Here is an 18,500-nt window from a genome sequence, read left to right as displayed (position 1 = left end):
AAGCACACAGCCAGGATAACCAAGGAGTGGCTCCGTAAGAAGCATATCAAGGTTCTGGAGTGGCCTAGCCAGTCTCCAGACCTCAATCCAATAGAACATCTTTGGAGGGAGCTTAAACTCCGCGTTGCTCAGCGACAGCCCCGAAACCTGACAGATCTAGAGGAGATCTGTGTGGAGGAGTGGGCCAAAATCCCTGTTGCAGTGTGTGCAAACCTGGTCAAGAACTACAGGAAACGTTTGACCTCTGTAATTGCAAACAAAGGTTTCTGTACCAAATATTAACACTGATTTTCTCAGGTGTTCAAATACTTATGTTCAGCAGTGCAAGACAAATAAATTCTTTAAAAATCATACAATGTGATTTCCTGAATTTTTTTTTATTCTGTCTCTCAGAGTGGGAATGCACCTACAATGTGAATTTCAGACCCCTCCATGATTTCTAAGTGGGAGAACTTGCAAAACCGCAGGGTGTTCAAATACTTCTGTTCCTCACTGTACTTCTCAAAGTGTTGTCATCATTGTGAGGTTGCCAGGCGATCACTGGAGACTACACAAAGTCAGACAAGTAGTCCAGCTCTTCACCCTTTGTAAAACCTTACAAAAGGTGTCAAAGAATGTCAAGCTATCGCTTTGCATCCTTAGTCCATTTGGTACATGTATATATGTAAATGGGAGTCAAAATAAAAGCACTAGGATTTTTGTGCACATTTTACTTGGAAGCATTATTCTTGTTTAGCCTCATACCCAATGACAATATTTTGTAACTGTACCTGTGAGAGCAGTCTGTACTGTACTGTGCTTTTCACTTAACCTTTATCCCAAACTGAATTTTATTGCTAAAGTTAGCTATAAAACCGACTCTTACCTTGAAGTAATTTTATCTTTACGTTTTATTCTAACTAAATGGAAACATTTCTCTCAACATTAAACCCAAGTCTTACTCTGAATTTGTGTGAAGTAGTATACAGCAACCTGATACACCTGCTGTGCTAGCATGTCCTCATATACAGGTCCTCATAAAGGTACAAGATGACATGTAAACACTAACACACTAAGTGGGACATTGTGAAGGTCAGTTACATGTCAAAACATGAATCAACAGTCAGTGCTGATGATGAATTATGACATGTGCATCTCCTGCTCAGTGGACTGGTCTGATGGCTGGCATGGTAATAACAAAGGAACATAGCCTGTAGTCATTTTACTCCTCTGAGATGTCCTGTATTCTAATGTCCAGACTACTGCTGTTACTGACAGCAGCTACAGTAGGCTACACTCTTACGTCCTCTTTCTTTCACTGTCTATATTTTCTCTGTCTCTCTGTTTTTCTCTTTCTCTTTCCTCTCTCTGGACTCATTCTCTATGTTTGGCTCCCGCCTCTCTGTGTTGCTGCTTGTTTGTCAGATGATGTATCGCAGGTGTAGTAGCAGTATGGCTTTAGTTGGACCTTGGGGGATACTAAAATTCTCTCTCTTACGTTCTCTTTGTACCTCAGAAACTCGTACTGAACTATATGTGTGCTCTTTCTGTGTAGCAGTGGATGAAGCACTATTTGAGGTCTGCAGCTTGGGATCAAACTGTGACTTTATTGAATAATCCACTGACCCAGCCATTGATCTTTACATCTCTGTCTCCTTTTTTGTTCTCTGCTTCTCCTTGTCGGTGGGGTTGCAGTATCGCTAGTCTTTTGGAAAGCAACTCTGTCCATGGTGTACTCCCTGTCACAATGATAAACTGCTTTTCACCAGACAGAGAGCAAAGAAAAGTTTGGCTCACAAAAATGTGAATTTATAGATCAGTGGCATAAATTGGTTTGAACAGATGGGGATCGCTAATTTAAAGATTTGAATGTTATCTTTAATGGGTGTGTGTGTGTGTGTGTGTTCATTCCAGGGACTTGGCGGTGATCGTGGCATCCATTGCATACAACACCTGGTTCACCAAGCTGTACTGCAAAGACATGCGCATAGTAACTATCAGTTTTATCTTCCTTGTTTATAAACCTTCCTGCCAGATGTAGACTACCGCTCAGTTTTAAGTTTTTGGTGAAATAGTCATAAATGTATAAATTCAATTATATGTTTATTATTGAGGTCATACTTAAAGGTGGTGTAATGGACTACATTATATCCACAGGTGTCTCTATATTTTTGTCCTCCCCAGCTACTGTACATACATGAAAAGATCAGAATATTAGGAACACCTCTGAATATAATGTAGTTCAGTACAACATCATCTTTAACTACTAATAAATTATACATTTCTGACAAGTTCACAAGAAAGAAATATAAGCTTTATAAAACTAGGTGTCCTGACAGATTGTACTAGATTGCATTCAGTTGTACAGGTGTACCTAATAAAGTGCTCGCTGAGAGCATATGCTAAGTGAAAATCAAGTTAAGCAAGATTGAAAGAGAACACTAAGACAAGTTAGCCTCAGTAAAGTTTCATGTCTGTTTAAGATGATGTCTATTAAATATTCATTATATGCATTGGAGTGAATGGTATCCAGTGATGTCCGAGGTCAACTAACTGGAACCAGTCTACAAAAAGTTAAATGTATAAATCATTTTGGAAGGAATGAGATTAAATGTGTTCATCATTAAAGCCCAACAAAACCTGATATTGAATTTTAAAGATTATTTGTCAAATGTTCTTGTAGGCAAAGTTGTTTACATGTAGTGTTACCCACTGAAACACTGTGCATTTCCTTCATCATTTGCAGAGCTGATGTTGGTGTTGCTGTTTTTTAAAATATTTTAAATCCTTTATTGTTTACACTGTATTGTATTTGTTTTTGTGTACAGTACATGCATGATATAAACCAAATGGGGACACACACTTAAAAATATTGTGCCTTTTTAAAGTAGTTTTTTCTATATAATATACAATAATTATGGCTTAATAAGCAATACCCAAAATTAGAATTCTGAAATATAACCACAAAAACAATCCCACAACTGGTGCCACTGGTGGATAGTAGTTCTTTTTTCAGCTGAGCCCCACCCACCTCAGACCCACGAGATTAGCACAGAGATAAGAAAAACAGACATCTCTCTCCCAAACTGTTTAAGATTTTACAGTAAATGTTGTGTTTATGAAGGACTCCATTTATAGTAAGAAGCTGCTTGAGAACAGATTTTTGTAGGGGCTTTTAAAATTACACTACCATACTAAGGGTAAATGTTTGTTAATTTTGTTTTCTCCAGGGCTCAGAGGTGGTGGACCAGGTTCTGCACACAGTCAGCAAGTCCAACAGTTTAGAGGAGCTCACTCTGGAGAATGCTGGGCTCAAATCGTAGGTTTCTTCTTACTTGACATCATCAGCCCTGCCAGGCACTTTTCTTTGTTTACATCTAATTTCCTCTCCAGCTGTTCTCCCTTGACCTTTACCTCTCAAACACTCATCTGCCCCTTCACTATGGTCACTCTTTTCTCTTCCCTCTCCTTTTCTCCTGTGCCTGTCTGCTCTTCCCACTTCATCTCTGTCATCTCACCTCTCCACTGCTCCCCACCCTCCTCTGCTATCTTGACCTTTTCAATTGTGTGTCTTGTTCTTGTTCCGTCTCTGTCACCTCTCTTAAATGCCACTCTTTCATCCAATAAAGCTCATGTTTGCTTGCAGCCTGCAGTGATTCTCCATTGAAACATAAGTGAAAATGTGTGCTTTACCTGGGAAGACATTTTGCCTTCTGTGCATGGCTGGCATCATTAAGCAGAGCAGTTACCTTATTTAGTATTAATTGAGATGAATTGGCTGTCTCAATGCAAAATAATGTACTGCAGCACAATGATAAAGTCACCAAGTTTTTATACTTTCCCTGTATTAAATTGCTTTCAAGAGAGAGAAGTTTTTATTATAGGCTTCCTCAGTGCATTGCACCAGAAGCTGAAGAACCACATGCTACAGTATGTACTGTACATTACAAAAGTGAGGTTCTCAAATAGTATATCAGCTAATAGATGCCCCCTGAAATACAGTGCACATTCTGATGCGACTAATTAACTTTCAAAGAACTTTCTGGGAAAAATAAAAGCAAATGTAAGTACAGCACAGTAACAAAGATGAGTCTTGAATTCATAAGTATTGATATTTTAGTGACTTGTTTTACAAAGATAGAAGAATTCATATTAGTTATGATGTGCAGTACAATGCTCATACTTTGAAGTGTGAAATGAGGGGGGATTCTTTGAGCTACAGTAATTATAATAAATTTGATTTGTTGGTGCAGGTCAAATACCCAAGGACACCTTACAGAACAAGGAGCAACAAAGAATCAAAACAACAATACAAAACAATGATGTTTTAATGTGACTTAGCAAGCTTGATTTAATGCACTTCTTGACCTTTAATGGCACGTTTATTAAAACAGCTATAATTTACATTTTGGCCACTTTGGGGCAGCAGAGCAATCTGTAATGACACAGCCAACATATTAACTTGTTAAATTGTTATAAGGGATGTATAAGCAAACTGTTTTACACTTTCAGCAGACAGGAACATCATTGTATTATTGGCACTTATGTAAGCTGAATATTAACTCTCCTTTAGCTCCATTTTTCTCTGTGCCAACTTTTAAATGTCACATTTTGTGCAAGGGTGTTTTCACACCTGCCTTGTTTTAGATCCTGGTGTGGTTCACTGGGGCAGGTCAGAACAAAGCAATCACACTTGAATGTGGACCAAAACAACCATAGTGCAACCCTTTACTGGATGTGGTCTTGTTCTGGTTCCTAATGCAGTCTGGAGCAGTTAATTTGCAGTGGGAAGGTGATCCCGAATTCAATTAGCACAAATGCTAATTGTGCTGTCTCTCTATGCCCTAAAACAAAGATCCTTCATAGGAATATTTACCGGTAAAGAACATGGGTCTTCTTCCTCTGTTTACATTCTTGTTCCCATCCCAGACTCATTTTACCAAAGAGGTGGGGTGGAAAGAAAGCCCAAGGACATCTGGTGGCTGGAGGGGAAATGACAGGAGAAAAGCCAAACAGCACAGGACAGAGACAAGAGACTGACACTTGAATTATCTTCAGTAGCTATTCACATTCCCTTTGCTGCTCAGTGCTGGGCACATTGTGCATAGTGCTTTCATTAGAGCTTTGTTTGTGTGTACAGCTGCCTGCTGTGGCTGAAAACAGGTTGAGAGTGGCAAGGACGAATAAAGCATTAAAGTTGTGGGCTGTAAAACCAAAATAATGAGCTAAGTGATGCTTAACGGCTTCGTAGAGTTGAGGAAACTGTTGGAGTTGGCTGATAATTATCTTCTGGTTTGTGATTGTGAGCGACCCCTTACAGATTGCACAGACTGCACTGTCATTACATCTGTTGATCCAGTTTTAAATGGTGCAGCTTTAAAGCCACAATTTCATATAGCCAGGGCCTCTACAGATTCGACTTTTAAGTGAGCTTTTTCTTTTGATTAAGCAAACATATCGACTAATGAATAAAAGACTTCATCAGCTTGCTCTGTCTTTGAGACCAGCATTGAATTAACAGTTTTCAGGCTTAATTTTTCTTTTTTTAACATTTTCTCTCCAGGGATTTCCCACAGAAGATGGCGTCAGCACTGTCAGAGAACCCAGCCTCTGTGATTCATTCTCTCAACCTGGCTCATAACACGCTAGACAACCAAGGTATCGGTCTGAACGCTTTCTGCTCCTACTCTCTGCATCTCTCTCAGGGCACCTCTGCTTGTTCTTTCGCTCTTACTTTTCTATGGCATTCTTTTGCTCTCAGTTAATTCAAAATGTCATCACATAACCCCTATTTTCTGTTTTGTTTTCCTGTTTCTCCCTCATCTCCCTCGTGCTACAGTATGTATGTGTAGTGTCGCCCACAGTTCACCACACAAACAAGACCTCTTATGTTTCTTTGAACACTGAAGAAAAATTGTCCACCTCTGTTGCTGTTGTTGTAGATCAGCATCTATATACATTTCTACTGTGTGAATGTTAAAGAGAAAGTGTGTGTGTGCTGTATGTCAGATTCAGGCTTTGCGTGCACACCATTAGCTAACGTCCTTCCTCCTGTCTGACACATAACTTCCACTCACTTCAGTAAATTCTTTTTGCTCACACATATCACCTTGTGTGTAGGCGCTTCTTTATGAGCACATTGACAGTATGTGGAATTCATTGTGATTACAGCCACAAAAGTGCTGAGCACTTAACTACTGTACCATCATAGTAATACCTATAATCATAGCAAAGAATGACCTTCTGCTGTGCATGGTTGCAGTGGTTTTTCTGTTAATCTAAAAGTAAGAGTTCTGTACATATTAATAGAAGCTGAGAGAATCAGTAAAAGACAGGAACCAAGAAATAAGGTTTGGCATTGCAGTGAATCCTGTCTTTAATAACACAGAGTCTATTATATTATCCTCATGGCTGCAATGTGTTTAATGAAATGACTGAGCTGAACCTATGTGTTATGTAATCTGGCTTGTGGGTTTGTCTCTGTGCTGGGTGAGACAATGTGAGATTGTATGTTGTTATGTTGTGTGTGCGTTTTGTTTTTAGCTGTAGTATACCTGAGGGTATGACTACACTGTGTTTTTTTTTTTTTGGCGGGGGGGTGCAGTGAGAGAATTGTGTGTGGGCTCATAACTCTGTTTGGTCTGTAGCACAACAGAAAACAGTAAAAAGTCCTTCACAATTTAGTATCTTTGAATTGCTTGTTTATTTCAACCAGAATTTCAAAATCCAAAGATTTTCACTTCACAAAATCAGCAAAAATTCAAATGTTCAATATTTAGGTGGCTTTGGGTGATTTAGATTTTAAATGAAGCCTTCATGTTCCATCTCCTCTGTCTCCTGTCTCCTGTCTCCTCCTGCCAGGAGTCTCCAACCTGATTCAACAGGTGTGTCGTCTCAACAAAGGACTGCACCTCCTCAATCTCTCCAAGACCTCCTTGTCCTCCAAGGGTAGGAGTGTTCCACTGAGACACAGCAGCCTCCAGTGGCTGACCTTGCACACTCATTTCAAAAAAATTATCATTGGACGTAAATAAATATCAAACCAAATGTTGGAGCTCGTACTGTACAAACTGTGTCTTGCTCAAAGACACGTGAGCAGAGTGGAAGCTTTCTATAAAAGCTGAGCTTGAGTCCAGGCTTTCCAGTCCTACAAACCAGCCTAGCATGTCCTCACATAGATAAACAGACCCATGTCCATGTATGAAATGATAATCAGGCCAGAATCATAAGTAGCTGATCCTTGCATTTCCTGACCGAGACATTAGTGCAGTCTCCCAAATCTGTTGTGTGTATTCCAGACAGTACAACCTCTACTGTAGTATTACAGACATTTCAGAAGTATATTACTGGCACTGATAGGTTAAATATAGGTTATTATAGCATATGTCAAAGCATTTTCAATCTTTTGTAGAACTCATGGGTTGTGATGTTTATGTGATTTAGCTAATATGATGATGTGTTGCAGAGCAGTGTGCTATCCTGTAAAGGCAAAACCCAGTAACTACTTGTGTGAGTTAAGAATGGTGTCACTTCTTGATATATGTTTTAGTGTAGAAAGATTACCTACTGTGCGCAGCAGAGAGAGAGTCAACTACAGAAGGCTGTGAAAGAGAGCTATGTCAAGCTGTCTGGCCATAGCTGGGGGGCTGAATATAATTATAAGTCTGAATTTTACTTATGTGCCACTACCCAAAAGCTTCATGTCAGATGGTGTATGCTGTAATTGGAAAAACCACACTAGATAGGATTTTTAAAAGGCACTGGGTTAACACAGTGATTCAGGGGAATGCAGTGAGAGTGCTGACCTTGGATGGTGCGTGTTGGTATGACTTTGCAGGGACTGAGTATTTTTTGTTGAATATTTATAGATCTCTCTCTCTCTGTCTCTCTGTCTCTCTCTCTCTCTGGCCCTCCTTCCCTTTGTCTCTACAACACCTACACATATGCCAGCACTTACACACACCTAGGCTATATACGTCACTAAGATGTGATGAGACATGCAAATTGTCAGATATGTGACACATACTTTTACACCCTTGCTCCTGCACACACTTGACAATGTCACACAGGCTGGATGACAGCTGATAGATAGACGGAGGGGGTATTAGACACCCTGTCCCTTCTTCTCCTCATTTCCGTCCTAATCGCTACAAATTGGGAATGACGAGCTTAGCACCTTGCCAGCTTCAGAGCTGCACATGCAGTAGCCGGCTTCTTCCGCACACTCTTATCAATTCAGGAGAACAAGAGACACACATCTTTCAACTGCTGGCTGCCATCAGTGATATATCACAAAGTAACAAATGCTTGTTGCTGCTAGATATTCCTTTCATGTTGTTATTGCATCTATATTTAATCCAAAACTTGGCTACGGCTTGCTGTGCTTTGTGTTTGTATTGCAGGGTGAGGATTTTAATGAGGGGTTCCTTTGGGCCTGTGGGTGTAATTGTGTAGTGATCTGATTTAAAAGAATGATTTTCTTTTGTTTTGGCAATCAGGGTAGACTTGGGTGCCGGGATGGGGGAGAAGGTGGCTGCGTATGAGCTCAGCGGTCTCTCCTCAGTGATCTTTTGCCACAGTGTTTGCTTATGATGTAGTTTTCTACAGTACCATGTCCACCGCTATTGAAAAAAGATACAAACAGGCTGATTTCAAAGTGATTAAATGACTCAAGGATGAATAGAACTTGTGTATCCGAACCTCCATCATTTCTCCTCCCTTACTCCCACTCTGTCACTTCTTCTATGTCTTCACTAGGTGTTGTTTCACTGTCCCAGGCGTTGTGTTCAAGTGATGACTACTCCAGTTCTCTGCTGCATCTGGACCTGAGCAAAAACCCTGGGGTTCTGTCTGGAGAGGATGCCACAGTGAGGGATTTGCATACTCACACACATGCACACACAGTGCCTGTAAAAAATTTGACCCTTTTGAACAGTTTTTTTTAAATTTTTTTAGTTATACTAAGTGTGTTTCCATATGCTTGTCATTATGCACATTTTCAAATGCCTAAAAATCCTGCCAAAATACAAACAAAGGTCAAATATTTAATCTCAGTGAGACCAACATCTAACATCTGCGTAATGATACGGAGTGGAAATGTACATTCATTTGCATTTCCTGTCTCCAAATTTCTGGAAATTGCGTTAAAATGTGCACCACATTACATGGACACCTGACTATTGCTTTACAACATTTCATCAAAGGAGATTTAATGTAGACACTGACTAACAAATAGATTCTGATAGTGATTCAGATTGATTACAAATATAAAAAGCATAGATTTGTGAGGTATTCACTCCATGCTTCTTTGTTGAACCGTTGACGCTCTGTCATGTTGCATGTGGATTGTGAGTGAACAGCATTTTTAAATGGATTGAGGACTTGACTCTGACTCGGCCAGTCCTGGTCTTTTCTGGGTTTTTTTTTCCAAGCTATTCTTATACAGTCTTGTATTCATGCTTGGGCTTATTTTCTTGCTGGGAAACAAATCTTCTCTGAAGCAGCAGGATTTTGTTGCAGACTGCAACAGGTTACGCTTGCTGTAGGATATTTGTGTATTTTGCTGGATTTATTTGACCGCCCCAGGGCCTCCTGTAGAAAAGCACTCCCATGGCATGATGCTTCACACCGGCAACAGTGTGATGTTTATGATGGTGTGGTGTTTAGTCTGATGAAAAAACTCGATTTTGGCCTCAGCAAACCTCTGGAGCTCCTTCCAGCTGACTTCAAAGTATCTTGTGTGCCCTCTGGCAAACTATGGCTCAGATGTTAGGAGTTTTTTAAGAGTGGCTTTTTTTTTTTTTTTTCTTTCACTTTCCCAACTGCGACTGTCAACACTTAGCCAACTTTTGTTGCCTACAAGGCTTCATCACCCTGAGTTTCTGAACTCAGCTGTCCTAGGGCTTTTCTCCCTCACCGCTCTCTTCCTTGCGCTCAGTTTTTGAAGATGGTCTAGACGGATTTACTGGACCCCAAGAGATATTTAGTCGCATTGAAATTTTCTTGTCCTTCGCCTGACATTTCAATCACCTTTCTACTGAGTTCTTAGGAGTGTTCCTTTGTTTTCATTTGTAGAGTTTATCATGATACCGGCTCAAGAAAAGTATTGTGTGTTGCCCTGCAACTATTTTGTATTTTATTTTTGTACAGCCTTTCGGTGACTTTGTACCAATCTCACTTTAAATTTCCTATTTGTTGTTGTAAAACAATAAAACATGAAAACTTTCAAGGGGAGTAAATACTTTTGGTAAGCACTATATGCAATATTTTTGTACATATTTGTAGGTATATAGTTTGTATTAATTCTCTTAACATCTACATTTTCCTGTGCAGAACCTGTACCTGTTCCTGGCCCAGCCCAACTGCCTAGTCCATCTGGATCTGTCTGGGACAGACTGCACTGTGGACTTGGTTTGTACTTACGATCTCTGTTGCAGTCACTATCCACCCGTTACTGTCTGATCTCATCTCTAAAATGGGATTCAGAAAGGGGTAGCATCCTGAATACGAATCGCCCACCACACAATAACAGTCTAACCTCAGTTGGCTCAGACTTTTTTAGAGTTTCACTATGTATAATACATTAAATGGTGGTGAAAGCTCTTAGAAGGCACCACAATAGACGACTATTGCCTCTAATGAATTCAATGAGCACATTGTATAAATAGCATGCAATAGTCCTTGCATCATGAGTTTGGTCATATTTTGTCACTTCAGAGAGGTCACTGTGTCTGCCACTGTGACAGAACAGTGTCTTGCCATGTTAGCAGATGTGCCTGCCCCTGCCCCCTATTGCTGAGATGGCAGATTTTGTTCTGGTTCACTGTAACTGTGCAGGTTAGAAGGTATATCTGCACATATACTTTCAAAGATGTACAGGTTTGTGACAACTGCTGGCTGAACAGGAGGTTCCATTTGTTGTTTACATCTACTGCTGTGTCACCACTGTATTGCTGCTGACATTCATGTCTGTAGACAAGGTCAGCAAACACTCGAGCTTCCTGTGACAGCTTCACAATAAAAGCCACCCCATGTTTCACCACACCTACTGTGAACTTACATCATCAGGCTGAAATGTATGAGCTAAATTAAGAAAACATACTGTTGGATTACTGATGTACTGGTGTGAAGGTAATGGCCGATTATGCCAATAACAAGGAAAACTACTGTGCAGAGATATAGTTAGAGAATACATATCTTTGTTTTTTTTTTAATGCAGACCATTATTTGTATTAACTCTAAAAGGCCCAGTACTATATTAATGCATCTCTGCAGTACTAATAATATTGTATATTAACTAAAATTAGCTGATAATACTTTTAGCCACTTACGGCTGTGAATGCCGGACTTGTAGTGGAGTATTTTTATATTGTTGTATTACTACTTAGGGATCAAATACTTGCCACACCACTGGTTCCTCTGTATCACAGTGCCTTGCACTTCATTGTGATATGTTTGGATTCTTTCCTTGCTGTACCTCACTTCAGCTGAGCAGTATCACACATGGACCCAGCGAGCTGTCGGGCAGGGCTTTGTTTAATGAAAGAATCATCTACCCTGTGAACATATCTGTTCTCCCTCCCTTTAATGTGGGCCATGAATTTTGTACTGAATGAAGTTGAAATCATCGCCTCTGTCCTGCTTTATTTGCAAGTTCACAAACTTTCTGTCCTTGTTTATTTTTAAAACTCTCCCTGAGACTAAACTAGTATTCAAACTGCTTCATGTCCTGGATTCGTTAATTGTCATTTATCCCTTAGAGAGAAACCCAGGGAGAATTTTTTTTAGTGTTTCCCATTTGGATTGAATTATTAATAATTCCCTGTTTTAATCTGCACTGATGAACCGATGCCAGTCAGGCAATCAATTTGGGTGATGGATCAGGCTGGCAGGGAAAATTGATTTGTCTGATAGTTGTTAATCTTGTCTGATAGTTTAATAAAATGCTGCCTAAAGTCTCACCAGAAACTGGGTATTGATACAGATATTATTTGGTTAGCGGTCTCTCCTGTCAAGCACACACACATATATCATTTTTATTTTAAGGTGTAGTGGCTCACAGGTTTGTGCACATTCATTTTTGTACTTTCCAGAGCCTCACAGTTTGAAAGTGAGTCAAATCTTTAATGTTTGATTTGATATACGCTGTGAGCGGATGATAAATAAATGGTTCCATGGGTTTACATTGATCATATATGCACTGTAGATGACACCACATATTGAATTTCTTACACTTACAAGATTTCAGTAGCTTTTTTCAGAATTTTAATGTGAAACTTGACATTTGATGGATATTCAGTGTAGTAAAATGGAAAAACGAATTTAGTTTTTCCTGGTATGGGTTCCTCTTGACTTTGATGCAGTGTAATACAGTTACACTTCTTATTGCCCATTTGGTCCTGCTATCGGGAATAAGGAGTCTTCTCCGACTGATGATCACTTTCCGTATACACTCTGAAAGATTAGGAGAAACACTGTCTGCTACATTTCATTCAGCTGCTGGAGCTAGAGGGCTGTAACCATTAAATGGACAAGAACATATAATGAATAAAGAACTAGACAACAGTCAAAGCCAAGGCAGGCCAGCTTCCCCATAATACTATTCCACCTGAAAGCAATATTCCCATGATAGTTTGACCCCATAATAATTCTTTGACGGTATAAACATACCCCTAGTATATGAGATAACACTGATATAATTATTCATTTGAAAAATATTGAGGCTTTTTGACTTAATTTCCTATTAGAAGTCACAAGCCAAGAAAGGAAATATATTTTTAATCTTTAACAATGGACAGTTTTTTTTATAAGCTTCCTCTTGTCATATTAGAGCAGTAGATGTAGTATACAGTACACAAAATGGAAATGTCAGTGTAACTACCTTGAAATTGCACTTAAGTACAGGCTTGAATAAAGGTACTTGGGTGTTTTCCATCACTGTAAACTGCTGAAACCCGAGTGTGGGCACCTATTGGAAAGCCTCCTATCAGTGTTTCCTACTGAAACTGTAGCATTCAATCAATTAATAGCCCCAAAGAAAAGACCATTTTAGCATTAAGTGTCTCAGGTACACACAAGAATGATCTTCCTTTGGATACACAGCAGATCTTGAGCAAGTACTCATAACAGATACATGTTTGTATTCACCTGTAGAAAGCACCATATCGGAGAATTTATGACATTCACTGCTGAATGAATGCTGAACGCCATGCCGTTGGAAATCCTACACAGCAGATGCTAAATAAACTTGTTTGTGGTTGTATAAACATAATGATGAACATTGTACTAGCTTGCACAAACGCATGCCATATGGCACACAGGGATAAAATAAATACTAAAACAAATTGCACAGACTGTTTTTAAACAGACTGTTAACATTTCATTTTTATCCGGTACATTTTTTTTTCCACACACTGATCTGCTGAGTCGGGCTTCTATTCATAATATCATGTACTGTATAACGCTGCGTCATACATTAAGGGGCATTTTTTAATGAAGAGGCTTTGACCAAGAAAGGAATACAGTAACATCATTTTTATAGTCTGTTCAGACTGCATTTTGTGTCAGCTTTAGTAGTCATCAGTGCAGCATTCAAGAGCTAAAGTAACTCGCACAACACCATCACATTTACTGTCTGTGGTGAACATAACAAGCCACTTTCTCTCTGCCAGTTGTTTGGGGCCTTGCTGCGAGGCTGCTGCGCTGACCTTTCCTACCTGAACCTGTCCAAGAACTCCTTCTCTCACAGGTGGGCATTCACCTTTAGCATAAATCCCAGTTAGGGCTTCTTTTTTTTTTTTTTGAAAGCTCACAGACACATTTGTTTCTTCTGACTCAGCCAAACAGCTCTGGTGGATTTCCAGTCAGGAGGCATGGAGCAAAGCAAGCATCATCATTTATTTTCTGCTGTAGATTAGTGCTTAGTCCTGGACCTCACTGATGGAATTAGTGTGCGTGCTCATCTAGTTCGTTCTGCCCTCCTGCTTCTCTGTGCCTGTGTGTGTGTGTGTGTGTGTGTGTGTGTGTGTTTATTGAATGTATGTGTGTCTGTTTGCTCACAGGTTTTCTGTCTGTCAAGCACTAGCATGCATGGTTTTTTTGTGTTTGTGTTTTTGTTTGTGTGTGAGAGTGTATGTATGTGTGGCTGTGTTTACATAGCCAACAGGCAGAAGCAGCTCCAGCTCTCGTCATGTCATGTCCCCCAGGAGCCCAGGAGCTTCCCTGCTCAGCATATTACATTACAGAATTACAGAGGAAGAAGTTGCTGAAAAATGAGACTAATTTTATACTGGATTTATTGTTCCAATCCTTGTGCTCCCCAGCCGGCATTTTTCCTCAGCTTCTCTCTTTCTACTGCATCTCTCTATCTTTGCATAGGTGGGACTGCACCTCGTGTTTCACCTTTCTTCCTTGCTGCCTATTGTTCATTGCGTGAATTCTTTCTCTTCCTGGAGCTCTTGGGTACACACATCTCTCTAATTTCTAATGGAAATAGAAATGTCCCCTCCTTGACATCCACACTTCATCCATCTTCTCTGTCTGGTTTTTATATTTCCCTTCTCATGGCCTTCTTGCTTACTGCCTCCTTCACTCTTTACCCTCCATTCTCTTTCCTCCTTTCTTATTCCCTGCTAATAGCCTCTCTTCTTACCATCTTCCTCCCCCTCTACACTCTTCATCTTTCATCAACTTTACCACTAGTCTTTCTCCACACATCTGGCCACCCCTCCCTCCCTCTGTTCATAGTTCATCCCACCTCCAGGTGGTCATGGGTCTTCTGTTGTGAAATGCATGCCGGCTCTGTGTTGTGACAACACTGAGCCACAAAGCTGAGCTGAGCTGATAAGAACCGCCTGGTTGCAGCTCATTATTATGGAGTGGACCACTTCAGACCCCTTTATCACCCATTTCACACGCTGCACTGACTTTTGCACACACACACACACACACACATATAGATGTGGCACTTTGGTGAAACAGTGAGCAAGTCATGTAGATGTAGTTACACATGCTGATATGGCTGTCTGGAAAGTGTTTTGTGAGAAAAACACTGACACTCTGCTTATGCAACAGAAGCCATTCTGTATCTGCAGAGCCCTGACAGGCTTTATGCTAATCATTACAAATGGGTCAAAGAAGAGCTGCTGTCCCACACACTGAGAGGTAATCACAGTAGCAATAACAGGAGCTTGTATTGCAGCTGCCTGGTTTTTCCTCACTGCTATCTTAATGTATTTTGTTTTTCTCCTGCCATCATTCTCTCCCATATGACCTTTTCCATATTTTACCCTTCATAACTTAATTTCCCCCCACTTCGTTCCCTTCCTTATTTCTCATTTTCTTTTATTCCTTTCCTCTGGTGACATGCATTTTTACCTCTTAAGCAGGTTAATACGCTTTTATCTGTGTGGGGTGAATGTTGCAGCAGTCTGGAAAATGTGTCTTGGTTAAGCAGACATTTGCCTAATCGCAGGGATAAATGGGTGAAATTCTTTTGGTTGATGTGTGTGTGTGTGTGTGTGTGAGGGCACAGTGCCTTTGAAATGATCACCATCCACAAATCAGCTGTGGTAGATAACGTCTGTAATGTTACAAGCCAGCTTGGCAAGTGCTGAATCAAATTCTCGTGGTTCCTTTTTTAACATTCAATGAAAAGCACTGGGCCATGTGCACAAGGGCAATAAGGTCTTACACTCTCAGTGCAATATGCAGATAGGAATTCAATGAAGAACAGAATTTGGAGGGGTATATAATTACATTTTCAGCCAGTCGCATTATGGGACTCATACCTATTAAACAGCTTTGCCAAACACGTGGGCACTTGACAAAATTGGCTCAGTAATCAAAGAGGAAAGTGAAGAGAGAAGCTTTCGGTTATGATGCCCTGATGGTTCAGACAGTGTTACAGTAGAGTATGCTGCTACAAGCAGGTGATGTCATATTAGCCTGAATTTACATTAGTGGAAACATTAAAAGTCAGTTTATGTATTTATATTCCCTAGTGTGTGATGATGTGTGGTTTTATTTTGAAGGGAAATGCTAGATGCACCCACATCTTTGACATTTTGTTTCTTCAAATTACCATAATCAGTGTATTTATTTGTATCAGATATTTTCATAAAGAACGTAGTTTATGACAGATGCACTGGTTTGGCCTATTGTGACTGTGATCCTTTATGAAATCCATAAGGCTCATGTATAAAATAAAAAACATCTCTATCAGAACATTAGACAGGGACACTGAGTCAGTGGAAAAAAATGAATAAAGGTATGTTTTGCATGAAAAAAGAACTTAAAGCACTTGAATTAGTGTTCATTAACATTCCAGTTAAAGTTGAAAAACAGAAAGTAGTTGAAGTGACAGTGGAATGTGAAATGCAAGGATAAAGAGAAGTTGAACTGGTGGCTGACAAACAATTTTAGTTTTCTGGGAAACTTAAAATTGTTAAAGTCATTTGAAGTATAATAGCTGGCAGCAGCTGTGGCGTCACTTCAATGAAACTTTCTGATTGCAGCATCAGGTGAGGAGGAGGAGGAGGCCTTGAGCACTGTCAACATGCATTTACCTTGCAAATACATTTCAGATGATTTAATGCATCTGAATAATAATGTCATGTATTTGCTTTTTTCCTTAATTTATAAGGATGTATGGCTTTATTTTAAAAGAAATGTATTAAATCAGCAATATCTGCAGTTAGTATAACTGAGCATGTTTGTTGCTGAAAATCAGCAGAAAAGAGCCCACGTTCATAGCACCGAGAAGAAGAAGCATTTTGGTGATTGAGTCACCTCTACCGCCATCACTGGGTTAACATTTTCACTTTACCATTTAACTTTGTCCATACTTTTTTATGACAAAATGTCTTAAGCTAATAACATTCCCATCAGCCCCTGATGAACTACTATACACAACAAATAAGTAGCAAATGCTACTGTGCTATACCAACTAGCTAAATTAGTACACCTAGTAAAAGTATTTTAACATCGTCACTGTGAGAATGTTAGCATGAAGACGATAGCATTTAGCACAAAGCACTGTGATCTCTGTTACTCTATAATGTGTGGTCTTATTTTCAGAAGATATGATATTACTGTTAGCTGATTCTGTAGAAGAGCAAAGTAAAGAAAACATTTAGCATTTGCAGACATTTTGACACGTCATAGCTGGAAATACACCACTGTAGTTAATAACAGTAATTAGTGCACTCCAGTTTTCAAACTCAGTGAAATTAGTCACATCTGTGCACAGCATATCTGCTATGCCTTGAACAAGATTTAAATAAATCTGACGTGACATGCTATTAATGAATGTCATACTAAGTATGCAGTTTCTTTCATCTTTACTAGCATGATGTGAAAATTCATTATGACCGTGGAATTTAAAAGCCACTGGTGATCTACAATATGAAGTAAATTTCAAGCACATTAAAAGTGTCTCATCATTGAAAGCAGTGCACGTTTTTTATTAGGATGAGGGAAAAAAATGGAGGAATGAAAAATGGCTTCTCTGCCGCACAAGTAAACAACATATCAGCTGCCTGAAGTGAGGTAGCAGGTAATCTTTCTCTGAGAAACAAACCTCATCTTTCTGCAAGATCAATTTATAAAGTAAATTTTCCCCCCCCCCCCACCTTTGTCTCTCATATCCTTCTCCTTCTCTATCATCACTTTCTCCTGTTGTCTCTAGACCCCCTCCCCTCATCCCCCCCACTGTGAATTATTTGTGCAGCAGGGGTTGAAACAGCAGATAGGCTGCTTTGACAAGTTCTACTCACAGATCTGAACCGGTGTACTACACCCGTCCTGTGAATAGCGAGTGTAGTTCCCTTATGTATTATGACTCAGAGGGAGTGTGTACACATGCACACCTACCCACACATACACAGACATATCCTCTGTCCTTTTCTCATGACAGGCTAATATGCCAAGCAGATGGTTGGATAATTGGTCAGTGTTACTTTAACAGGTGGCAATAATGCCAAGTTCACTTTTTCACACTGTCTGGTTGATATAACACTGACTAAATGTCACAGCCAGCATCTGTCTACTGTAGCCTCCTTTCTCCCTTTCCATTATCTCACTGTCACATCTCCATTCATTTGCTACAAACTTTGTCACTCTCTATCACCATATCATGTCTGTCATCCTATCTCATCTCAATCTGTCGCTTATCTGTCGTTGCCACTCTCTCACTTCCTTTTCTTTGTCAGTCAGTTCAAATGCCTGGTTGTGATCTATTTTTAATGCTCACCTTCTGTCCTGCTCTCCTTTCCTTTCTCCATACGTACACTTAGAAGTAACACTTCTAACACTTTCTATTCTTTGCTGTCCTTTTTCAGGAAAGCAAGAGATTCTCTGCCAACCTTCCGCCAGTTCTTCAGTTCTGCGTTCAGCCTGACCCATGTCAGCCTGGCCTCTATGAAGGTCCCTCCTGATTCGTTGAGGTGAGTCACTGTAACAGGCAACAATTTAAAAATACCTTTGAAATTCTGTATCTGAAATTGAATAGAATGGTTGGAAAA

The 18,500-nt window shown here is 39.8% G+C and overlaps 1 protein-coding gene across 3 annotated transcripts in view; it reads left to right on the top strand.

Annotated features, from left to right (window-relative positions):
- Window positions 1–18,500, top strand: part of LOC109962647 (capping protein, Arp2/3 and myosin-I linker protein 3-like) — a 73,954-nt gene that overhangs the window by 26,747 nt on the left and 28,707 nt on the right. For all 3 annotated transcript variants that reach the window (XM_020604540.1, XM_020604541.1, XM_020604539.1), the window contains exons 9-16: window positions 1,894–1,969; window positions 3,210–3,298; window positions 5,543–5,637; window positions 6,841–6,927; window positions 8,737–8,846; window positions 10,312–10,389; window positions 13,650–13,726; window positions 18,318–18,422. In XM_020604540.1, coding sequence (XP_020460196.1) covers window positions 1,894–1,969; window positions 3,210–3,298; window positions 5,543–5,637; window positions 6,841–6,927; window positions 8,737–8,846; window positions 10,312–10,389; window positions 13,650–13,726; window positions 18,318–18,422 — 717 coding nt within the window. The remainder of the gene's footprint in view (window positions 1–1,893; window positions 1,970–3,209; window positions 3,299–5,542; window positions 5,638–6,840; window positions 6,928–8,736; window positions 8,847–10,311; window positions 10,390–13,649; window positions 13,727–18,317; window positions 18,423–18,500) is intronic.

Source organism: Monopterus albus, unplaced genomic scaffold, assembly GCF_001952655.1.
Source record: "Monopterus albus unplaced genomic scaffold, M_albus_1.0 scaffold66.1, whole genome shotgun sequence".
NCBI classification, from domain to species: Eukaryota; Metazoa; Chordata; class Actinopteri; order Synbranchiformes; family Synbranchidae; genus Monopterus; species Monopterus albus.
This window is presented reverse-complemented; position numbering and strand designations above follow the sequence as displayed.